The 11,649-nt window shown below is 41.5% G+C and overlaps 1 protein-coding gene across 1 annotated transcript in view; it reads left to right on the top strand.

Annotated features, from left to right (window-relative positions):
- The window catches only part of NOS2 (nitric oxide synthase 2), a 61,506-nt gene that overhangs the window by 6,254 nt on the left and 43,603 nt on the right, over positions 1-11,649 (top strand). The window contains exons 2-4 of the mRNA XM_044676252.1: positions 7,391-7,472; positions 8,193-8,315; positions 10,040-10,188. Coding sequence (XP_044532187.1) covers positions 7,391-7,472; positions 8,193-8,315; positions 10,040-10,188 — 354 coding nt within the window. The remainder of the gene's footprint in view (positions 1-7,390; positions 7,473-8,192; positions 8,316-10,039; positions 10,189-11,649) is intronic.

The raw sequence follows: 11,649 nt of genomic DNA, 5'->3' as shown, positions 1-11,649 counted from the left end.
TTGGTAAGGGTGGGCAATGGGGGTCAAGTGACTTGCCCAGGGTCACACAGCTGGGAAGTGGCTGAGGCCGGGTTTGAACCTAGGACCTCCTGTCTCTAGGCCTGACTCTCACTCCACTGAGCTACCCAACTGCCCCGTCCAAGCTTTTAAAGGGGCAATTTTAGCTTGGTGAAAGGTAATCTCATTAGGCGTTGCACAGTCCAAAAAGCAAAAGAAAGTATAGGCTGCAAAAACGAGGTACATTTCTAACTTGGAATGGTTTCCTAGACATCTGTAGATGCCTAGGAGTTACAGGTCGGTGGCCCATTTTGTCCGTTCCTGGATGCAAGATTCTAAGAAGATCCCTGGTTTGATCTGCCTGTTACTTTCTCAGGAACAAAAGCTTGTTTTCAGGGCCACAGACTAGACCCCTGAGGCCAGCTGCTTCTGAGTCACAAATGGGTTAGTCAAGACACTGTAGATGGGACAGTTAGGTGGCTCAGTGGTTGGAGAGTCAGACCTGGAGATGGGAGGTCCTGGGTTCAAATCTGCCTTCGGACACTTTCTATTGTATAATTAGAAATTTGGACCCCAGAATTCTCTTTCCCAGCTTCCCATGTTCCTTCTTATCTTATATGCTAACATAGGAAATATATAAGTTTTGTGTAGCTTCGCCCGCGTGCTCTTTCCCCCCCATCGCAGCTGGGAAAGTCGGCTTTACTCAGGCTTTTACTTTTGTCCTTTCATTTCTTTTACTTCAAGTGATTATTAATAAATCCTATAAAATATGATACTTAGAGTTATTGGCTATTAATTTTAATCTTACACTAGCTAGTTGATCCTGGGCAAGTCCCTTAATTCCAATTGCCTATCCCCTACCACCCTTTTGTCCTGGAACTGATAACTTAATGTCTTCTTCTTGGCATCCATACTTAGTCTCAATTCTAAGACAGAAGGTAAGGATTTAAAAAATAAAAATAAAAGAAGATAGTATGGAGGAGTCTGAGTAAATCCATCCCCACTGCCAGGCAGAACTTAAAAGTGTCACCCCTCCTGCTAGCTGAGCAGGAGGACCATCTTCCTAATGAAGGATGTGGCATTTGTTGTTTTTCTGTCATTTTAGCTGTGTCTGACTTGTCATGACCCCATGTGGGGATTTTCTTAGCGAAGACGCTGGAGTGGTTTGCCATTTCCTTTTCCAGCTCATTTTCCACATGAGGAAACTGAGGCAAACAGGGTTAAGTGACTTGCCCAGGGTCATCCAGCTAGTAAAGTGTCTGAGGCCAAATTCGATCTCAAGTCTTCCTGACTCCAGCCCCAGTGCTCTATCCACTGCCTGTGGGGCATTTATATGGGTATATTTGCATGAATATTTACTACACATGCAAAGAGCAGTTGGGTAACGAGTGTCCTTACCAGTCAGCCCTGTGTAAGAAACAGCTCTGTTCCTGACTGGTTCATCCATTATTTTTTGTAAACTGCATTTTTAAAGTATTAGGGAAGCTTACTACTGTCTTAAAAGTCTTTATGATTTACTTTTTATTATTAACTAAATACAACACAAGCATTTCAAAATTCAGAGAACTAAAAAGATTGTGATATAAGGGACAGAAAGGCCGTGCTGAAAGACCTGGGTTCAAATCCTATTTGCCTAGCTCTGCAACTGGACAAATCTCTTCATTTCTCTGAGTCCCATTTTCTTCATCTGTATAATGGGGATACACATCTCACCTCTGAGAGTTGTGGCATGATAGATATTTTGTAAATCCTAAAACAGCTTGGAAATGAGTCATTATTAAAGAAAAGAAAGACTCTGACAAATCATCTACTATCTATCTATCTAGCTGATCTCTGGACGGATTTTTCTGGACTGGTTTTTCCTCACATAGGAGCACACACCTCTGGATCATATTGAAGGATGACACACAGACAGTAAATATCTGAAGTGGGATTTGAATCCAAGTCCTCAGACTCTATAGAATTAATACTCATTCACTGTGCCATGCCGGGTCTTAAATGACTGCTTGTATGTGTTACCGACAGCCTGGTAGAGTAGAATGGAAAGGATGCTGAACTGGGAGCCGGGAGCTTTGGGTTCTAGTCCTGGCTCTGCCACTGACTGTGTGAAACTGACCAAGTCATTCAATTCCTCTGTGCCTCAGTTTCCCCCTCTGTAACTCAAGGAAATTGATCTGGATGGTAGTCTTAATCTCTTCAACAAAGATTTACTAAGTGCCTGCTGTGTGCCAGATACTGCTCTAGGTTCTGGGGCTACAAAGAAGAAAACAAGATAGTTCCTGCCTTCAAGGACCCCTTCTGGGAAGAGACAACATGTACATATATAAACATGGGCAAAATATGTGCAAAGTCAGTGTGTAAATGCAAGATTATTGTTTGAGGAGGAGTAAAATGCTAGGAACTGGCGGCTTAGGGTGTCAAAAAAAAAGGCAGCCTTTTATGTAGAAGACGGCATTTGAACTGAGTTTTGAAGGAAGCCAGAAGTTCTGAGAGGCAGAGCTAAGGAAGGAGGGCATCTCAGGGATGGGGCACAGCTTGTGCCAAAAGGCCCCGAGATGAGAGACGGGGTGTTGTGCTGGGGGAGCCACAAGAAAGACAATTTGGCTGGACCCAACAGCACCTGAAGGGAGTCAATTTAATAAAATTGGAATAGTAGACTGGGAGCAGGTCATAGGGCTTTTTTTTTTTTTAAACCCTTAACTTCTGTGTATTGGCTCCTAGGTGGAAGAGTGGTAAGGGTGGGCAATGGGGGTCAAGTGACTTGCCCAGGGTCACACAGCTGGGAAGTGTCTGAGGCTAGATTTGAACCCAGGACCTCCCGTCTCTAGGCCTGGCTCTCAATCCACTGAGCTACCCAGCTGCCCCCTCATAGGGCTTTAAATGCCTGACAGACCCCATTATCAGAGTCTTTGATGTTCATGTATGGTAACACCGATGAAGTCAGGAGTTTGACAAATGCCTGACTGCTGAATTTGCTAGGATAGTGGAGCCAAATTGTTGCCAGACTGTATTTTATTCTCTTTGAAAGTTGCTGGAAACTCAGAGGGACGAAGTATCACAGCTACAGAGGGAGAGAGGCAAAATTTGAACTTTATTTGCTACACCACGGCTGCCTCCTTTACCAGGAAAGCTAACTGGAAATCACAACCCCAAACCAATCACATCCATCAAGGTCTCAGACAGCATTGACTTCTCTCTCTCTCCTCTAAAGGAAAGGTTCCATTTAAAAACTCAAAAATGTCACATTCTCTCTTTTTTTAACACAACACTTTTTAAACACTTAAAAAACTCTTAAAACCATTTAAAAACACCTTTAAACACTGGAAAACCCTTAATACCATTTAAAAAACACTTTTAAACACTTAAAAACTTTTAAAACCATTTTAAAAACACTTAAAAATTTCAAACACTTAAACACTTTTTATAAAACTACCTGCCATCTTAGAACCAATCAGTTCTAGAGCAGAATAACGGTAAGGGCTAGGTAATCGAGGTTAAGTGACTTGCTCTGGGTCACACAACTAGGAAGTGTCTGAGGCCAGATTTGAACTGAGGACCTCTCCTCTTGGCCTGGATCTCTATGCACCGAGCCACTAGCTGCCTCCATGATGTAATATTTAAAAAACTAGCATGAGGTTGAGCTTTGTGCTAGAAGAAATTCTCAAAATCCTGTTGAAAAGACAGAATTTCAGGGAAACATCCAGCAGACTTGGATGAAGTTATTTAAAGGAAAGAAAATAATACCAGAACAGTGAACAAAATAATTACAGAAACATGAACAGAAAGAATGACCAAGTAAAATCGAGTGTAGCACAATGGTGAGGACCAAACTTAGTCCCCGCCTGCCTCCCTTTATTGCCTAGGAAAGAGATGATGGGTGTGGAATATTTCATAAATAGCCTCAATCCACATGTGTTGGTTGGTTTTGCAGAACTGCTTTTATTTCTTTCTGTTTTTCTAAAAACTTTTATTCAAAGGGAAGTAGGGAAGAAAAAGAATTTTCCAAAATGGGTATGATATTAAAAACAAAAGGCGCTACTTGTTAAAAAAAAAAAGTCATGCCAGACTAATTTAATTTCCTTCTATGAAAAAGGAAAAAAAATAATGGATTCAAATCTGGCCTTAGTTACTTCCTAACTGTGTGAATCTGGACAAGTCATTTTATCCTGATTAACTAGCCCTGGCTGCTCCTCTGTCTTAGAACTGATAACTAAGCCTGAGAGTAAGGATTGTTATTTTGTTTTTTGTTTGTTTGTTTTTTAAGAGAAAGAGAGAGAAGGGAGTGGGGAGGAAGGAAGGAAGGAAGGAAGAGAAAAAAATCTGGTTAAGACTGGACAGTTTCAATTTCCTAGGGAAAAGGAATTTACAAATTGTATTTCATATATAATCTGAGGTCCTTAACCTTTTGCGTGCATAGACTCCTTTTCCAGATGTTTGGGAAAGCTTATGGACCCCTTCTCAGATTTTTAAATACATAACATAAAAAATGTAGAATTACAAAGGATAATGATTATATTGCAATATAGTGATGACAATATTAAAAAAAGAAAAAAGAAATTCGTGGATCCTCAGGTTATAAACCCTTCATATAACTAATTACTAGAATTGTTTATATTATTGTGATTATTCAGATACTTCCAAAGGTCTTTGACTTCATTGGCCTAGCTTCTCTTTCAACAGGCTGCTGATATTCCCCTTATGATCTTCATAAATCAACCAATAAATGCCTACTATGTGCCAGATGCTATGCTAGGCATTAAGCATCCAAATACAATTATTGATATGTGTTCTTCTTGTTTCATGTTTCAAGAAACTAACATTTGTATAAATATATAACATACATACTCAGACATCATATCTGTATCTCTTTATTTCTATCTAGTTTAATCTCTACATCTCTCTATAATACATATTTATTATATATAGAGAGACATCTTTTCTATATATAGAGAGAGAGATTATATATGTGTGTATATATATACACATATATATATATATACAGAGATATTATATATGTGTGTATATATATACACATATATATATATACAGAGAGAGAGAGAGAAGAGAAAGAGAAAGAAGAGAGAGAGAGAGAGAGAGAGAGAGAGAGAGAGAGAGAGAGGATTTGAATCTATGTGCCCTGACTCCAGAATTAGCTCTTCCTATTCTATCATTTTGGTGCTTTATATTTTTGTCTAGTGGAATTGTTTCCCTCCTCTTCTTTTTTGTCTTGCCTCTGTGGCAGAGTTGGGATTTGGCTCCAGGTCCAAATCTTCTTCTTCTTCTTCTTCTTCTTTTTTTTTTTTTTTTAACATTTTTAAACCCTTAACTTCTGTGTATTGGCTTTTAGGTGGAAGAGTGGTAAGGGTGGGCCATGGGGGTCAAGTGACTTGCCCAGGGTCACATAGCTGGGAAGTGTCTGAGGCCAGATTTGAACCCAGGACCTCCCATCTCTAGGCCTGCCTCTCAATCCACTGAGCTACCCAGCTGCCCCTCCAGGTCCAAATCTAGTACTCTTTCCACTATTCTACACTTCCTCCCATTGGTATGGAGGTAACTGAAGGCTCTTGAAGGCTCTTTAAGCTCAGCCTGAGCCCTACCTGGTAGGGTATCAAGCTGGAAAGTCTTCCAATGCAGATCTAAATTGCCTCTCATCTGAAGGTCGTTGCTGTTCAGTTCTGAGAAGCTCTTTCTCAGCATGTTTTCTTAGCCATGGCAACTTGCTAAAACTGTTTACTAAGTCACCGAGAGGTTGCAAATTACGTTGGTGGTTAGAGTACCCATACATGCCACAAACTCACAGATCCTTGACATACTGGAGCAAGAATTTTGTTGTTATTATTATTATTGTCATAGCCTTCGAGAAGTCAAGGTCAGCTCCACACCATGATGAGGCATTACAGGACGTCATTGGGTTATTATTACTATTGCTGTTGTCATTTTAGCTCATAAGAAATGTGTTCTCATGTGTGCCCATCCCTAGTCAAACTCAACTCTTGCTGCTTGAGATTTTGAAATTTTTAAGGTGAGTCCCATAAAACAGCCAACTGAGGAGACAAATGGAGAATTCTTTCCCACAACCAATTAGGCAAATACTAGAGACAGCTCTCAACTAACCACTAATACAGGATGAACCACTCAAAAAGTCTAGACCTCATCAGATCATAGACTTAACAGCTGAAAGGGACTTCAGAGAATATCTGTTCCATCCCACTCATTTTACAGAAACCCAGAGAAAATGAAATGGCTCATCCAGAGTCACCCAGGAAATAAAAATTAGAGGAAGAATCCAAATCCTGATTCTTTGACTTCACAGTTAGTGGTTGTCTTTTCCTCCTACTCTACCATTTGGCTTTTCATTGTCACCATTTCTGACCATAGAGTTTGCTTCTCTCCCCTTGCCTCATTTGTATGCCAAAGTATAGCTGAAATTTTACAAAAAAGAAGAATGAAAATCCCATTAAATTGTAAGTTCCTTTAGGGCACGACCCATCTCTCTCTCTCTCTCTCTCTCTCTCCCCCCTCCTCTCTCTTTGTATCCCCAATGTTCAACATAGTGCTGGGCACACAGTAGAAGTTTAATAGATGTTTATTAACTATTTATTAAGACTTAGTCTTGTTCTGCCACAACAGAGTGTCCTTGGACAAATTGCCTAACCTCTCTGGGGCTTAGTTTCCCCTTCTTTAGTGTGAAGAGGTGGGACTTGACTCAGGATCACAGATTTAGAACTGGAAGGGACCTTAGCAGTCATCTAAACCAGCCTCTTCAGAGCTCCTCTCTAGCTCTCAATCTAGGATATGAGGGCAAATAAGTCATTTTCCGTATGTAGATCTTTTTCCTCCTTTGTGAAATAAAGGTCAGACTCAATGGCTTCTAAGTTTCCTTCCAGCTCTGACAGACTGAGATTCTTGGATTGTTCTGCCTGTTGGAGTAGAAAATCCTAGACCCAGTATCAAAGAGATCTGGATTATGGGATCATAGATTTATGGATGGAGAGGACTTGACATGTCCTTCCTATTCATTTAAAGGTGAGAAAACAAGCATTTAATAGATGATGAACCAGAGGTAAACAGAGGTAAGTGATTCGCTCAAGATCATACAGGTAGTAAGTGTCTGAGGCAGGATTTGAACTCAGATTTTCCCCGTCTTCAATAGTTCAATCCCCTGGGCCGTCTAGCTGCCTACATTCCTCAATGTCCTGGTAGTAACATTGTTCAAGTTGCCATTTCACTAATTTTCACCTTTCCCATTGGAAAATCCATAGTGTTAATATCTGGCCTTGGAAGTTTGTGATCACCATTTGTAAATTGTAAAGTACTATGTAGATGTCAGCTCTGATTAATATTCTCATTATTGTTATTGTTGCTATAATTATTACTTCCCTTGCTCCCACAGTTCATGGACAGAGGATGACGTTAAACCTCATAGCCTGAGCAAGCCCCGGAATGAGCAACAACCATCTGTGGTGGAGGCAAAGGTCAGTAGACAGGGTACTGACCCTTAACCCAGTCCTGGTCCAGGGCACCGAGCACCTTCCTAACCTAACCCCCTAGTCCTTTACTTTAGGGACTCATGGACCATAATAACAAACATGGACTCAATAACGTCTTAGACATAGCAAATCTGGATTTGATGGTAGCCATCCACATCTATCTCCCCTAAGTGCACTTGATCTTGGCACTCCCAAAACATGGCGTAGAGAAATGGACCATTTGGTGCAGACCACCAAAGAACACTCTTAGAGTATCTTAGAGTATCTGACCTCAGTTCCAATTTCAGTACTAAGCCACATTGGCAGTTAGGCTAATTTCTTTCATCTCCTCTGCTACAGATCATCTAATGAAGAAGTATTTGGGATGGCTACTCTGGGCCCCAAGGATCTGGAACTCTTAATTAGGACCTAGATGGGTCCCAATTTAGTTCAGTGTCTCAGGACATTTAGCTCAAGTTTCAAGGGAAGAGAAGATGCCACATGGAACTTGATCCCAGTTTGTAATCCTTCTCTATCCCTATTCTCAAAAAGACCTATCATTGGGGGGATCCTTGAAATCCACTCATTCAATTAATAATCACTGACCATCTTCTATGTACAAATTGTGCTCTCAGGGGCCAGTTGGTCTCTCAAGTCCTTGTCATTAGATGGAATACCCTTAGCAAAACCTGACTAACCCATTACCTGTTTTCTCTTATCTACTAGAAGTCCCCTGAGCCCCAGGTCAACGGGATCCGTCCTCCATCAGGCTGTCCAAGGCATGTGCGGGTTAAAAACTGGGTCAATGGAATGACATTCCAAGATACTCTCCACCACAAAGCTGCATTGGTGAGTGAGTAGCCCAAGGCTTTACGATTGTCCTTCTTGAATAGGACTTGAGGAAGGTCCCATCTACCCTGAGTTTGCTGCCCTCCAAAAGCAGCAAAACAGATATGGTCCCTGACCCTTGGGAGCTCATGACCTCATGCCAGTTAATCTGTCACAAAAAAGCAGGATATCAAGCAAGCAATCAGTTAGAGCAGGGGTCGGCAACCTTTTTGGCTGTGAGAGCCATAAACGCCACATTTTTTAAAATGTAATTTCGTGAGAGCCGTGCAGTGCTCACAGTGCCGCTCCTGTAACAGCGCCTGAAAAAAATGACTTTATGGCTCCTGCAGAAAGAGCCATATCTGGCCCTCAAAAGAGCCAGATATGGCTCGAGAGCCATACGTTGCCGACCCCTGAGTTAGAGGATGAAGCAAATGTGAGTTAGCATCTCGTAAAGAACCATGCCATTGGGGGGCTGGGGGGAGGGGGTGGAGAATCCCAAAGCTGACACCATTGGATCACATTCAATACTTTTTTTTTTCTTCCCAGAACATTTTCATTCCTATTGAAGTTTACCTTAAGCCACTCTTTAGGGTCCCCTGGGTCCTGCATGTGCAAACGTGCTGGGAAGCAGGAAAGCAAGGAGAAAGCTTTTCACTGTAAACACTGAATAAGGAGTAAGACTCCTGTCTGTCCTGAGCCTGAGGCCATAAAGAAGGACAAGCTGGGTCATCAGACAAGGATCTTAGCTCTAAAGCTGGAAGGAACATGGAGGCTCTCTAGCACAACCCTCTTATTTTGCAGATAAGGAAACTGAGGCTCAGATAAGTTAAATGACTTACTCAAGATTGCACAGATAAGAAGTAGAAGAACTGGAATTCAAATTCCCAAACCAGCCTCCTTTCTATTATGTCATGTTGCATCTCAGGGACTTGGAGCAGATGGGGGTGATAACCCTTTGTGTCCTGTTACTTGTAGCAGCCAGTCTGCAGTGGCTAGAATGCTAGACCTTACTTCAAATCCAGCCTAAGGCACTTGCTAGCTGTGTGAAAACATGGGCAAGTCTCTTAACTACAGTCTGCCTCAGTTTCTTCATCTGTAAAATGGACATAATAATAGTGCCTCCCTGGAAGGGTTGTTCTGAATGTCAAATAAGAGAATATTTGTAAAGTGCTTTGCACACCTTCAGATGCTTTATACTTGCTAGCTGCTGTTACTATTATTATTCTCAGTTGGGAACAATGTGGTGGAGAAGGGAGGATTCACAGGGAGAACAGGAGGCTGTCAAACTTGGCAGGAGGATGGGGTTCCCTGGAGGCAACAAAGAAGAAAACCCTGATATGAATGGAAAGGAGCAGATAGCCTAGTAGAGGCAAAGTGGAGTGAGTAAGCAAGGAAGGTGTATATGGTGGAAAAGGAGCATAAGCACCTTTGGATCGTTTCCTTTGACTTCCTCTCACTCTCTTAGTACAGTGGAGAAAATACTGGTCTTGAATCAGGAAGCCTTGGGCTCCAATCCTGCCACAAGGACTGTCTTTTGCCTCTTTTTTGTATCACTGGCATATAGGGGGCACTTAATAAATGTTCATCGATCAATTGATCAACTGATCAGATACTTATTAGCCATGGGATCACCTCTGAGTGTTTCGATTTCCTCATTTGTAATATGGGGACACTGGAGGGGATAGACACCAAGGGCCTTCCAACACTAGATTCATGAATTTGCCATCCATTCTTTCTTTCAGGCTATCGATTGCCAGTCCAAGGCTTGCAGAGGGTCGATCATGACTCCCAAGAGCATGACTAGAGGCACTAGAGACAGACCAATCCCTGCAGGAGAGCTCCTACCTCAAGCCATTGACTTTGTCAACCAGTATTATGGCTCCTTCAAAGAGTAAGGCCATCTTCCCATCCAAATCCTTTCCTTTCTTTGTGTTTATGAGAGATCTTTCATGAGGTTACTTCCTTATCTGGTGCCTACTATGTGCTTAGTTTAAGGAACTCATGATTTAGCACATATTAGCCCAGAGAGGGCTGCATTTCTCTTCAAAACTCACCAAGCTCATCTAGTGATGAGCACGAAAGAACCAAGGCTAAGACAGGATAGTGAGAGACAAGATTTACAAGGTCATTTTTATTGCGGTTGTTTAGTTATTTCGGTCATTTCCAACTCTTCATGACCCCAATTGGGGTTTTCTTGGCAAAAGTACTGAAACAGATTACCATTTCTTTCTCCAGATCATTTTGCAGATGAGGAAGCTGATGTTAAGAGGTTAAGTGACTTGCCCAGGGTCACACAGCTAGTAAGTGAATGAGGTCAGATTTGAATTACAGTTAGAGCCTATGGTTAGAATTTGAGTTTCTTTCTTTTTTTTTTTTTAACTTTTTTTTTTAAACCCTCATCTTCCATCTTGGAGTCAATACTGCATATTGGCTCCAAGGCAGAAGAGTGGTAAGGGCTAGGTAATGAGGGTCAAGTGACTTGACACAGCTGGGAAGTGTCTGAGGCCATATTTGACCTCCCATCTCTAGGCCTGGCTCTCAATCCACTGAGCTACCCAGCTGCCCCTAGAATGTGAGTTTCTTGAGAACATTGACTACCTTGCCTTTTTTTGGTGGAGGTATTCCCAAAATTTAGTGTAGTACTGTAAGGGTTAAAAATTAAAGGTTGTACCCATCTTCACAGTACTTGGTACATAGAAAGTGATTAATATATACTTTTTTATTCTTTCATCTATCCATCCATCCTAGCTTTAGGTGATAATAGAAATACTCTGTCAACATTAGGTATCATTACCATCAACAATTGGATCTGAATTGGGTCTCTGTGTTTGTGTATGATTTGGGGAGGATGGGAAGTGGGAAGAAGAAATATTATTAGTCTTCCAGGAGATGTGTTTTGGAACCGATTTCCTGTTGCATACTGTTGTGAGCCTATGTTCCAGTTGTGCCCTTGGGGATAAACATTTTCACATGTTTTGTCTCTGACCTCCTTTTTATCAAGGAAGAAGGAGGGTTGTCAAGACCATCTTCATACACGAAAAGGCCATTTTATTTTGAATCCTGTCTATCCTATCCATAATCAAGACTGGCTTGCTTTGTACTTTAAATACTCTTCCTTGTTGCCATTTCAAGTGTCTTTGTGTGCTGATCAGAAATTTCAAGGCTGCTGAGAGAGAGAGAGACAGAGAGAGAGAGACAGAGAAAGAAGAGGAAAGGGAGAGAGACAGAGAAAAAGAGAGAGAAGAGGAAGGAGAGAGAGAGAGACAGAGAAAGAGAGAAGAAGAAGAAGAAGAAGAAGAAGAAGAAGAAGAAGAAGAAGAAGAAGAAGAAGAAGAAGAAGAAGAAGAAGAAG

The sequence above is a fragment of the Gracilinanus agilis genome, chromosome 4 (assembly GCF_016433145.1).
Source record: "Gracilinanus agilis isolate LMUSP501 chromosome 4, AgileGrace, whole genome shotgun sequence".
NCBI lineage: Eukaryota > Metazoa > Chordata > Mammalia > Didelphimorphia > Didelphidae > Gracilinanus > Gracilinanus agilis.
This window is presented reverse-complemented; position numbering and strand designations above follow the sequence as displayed.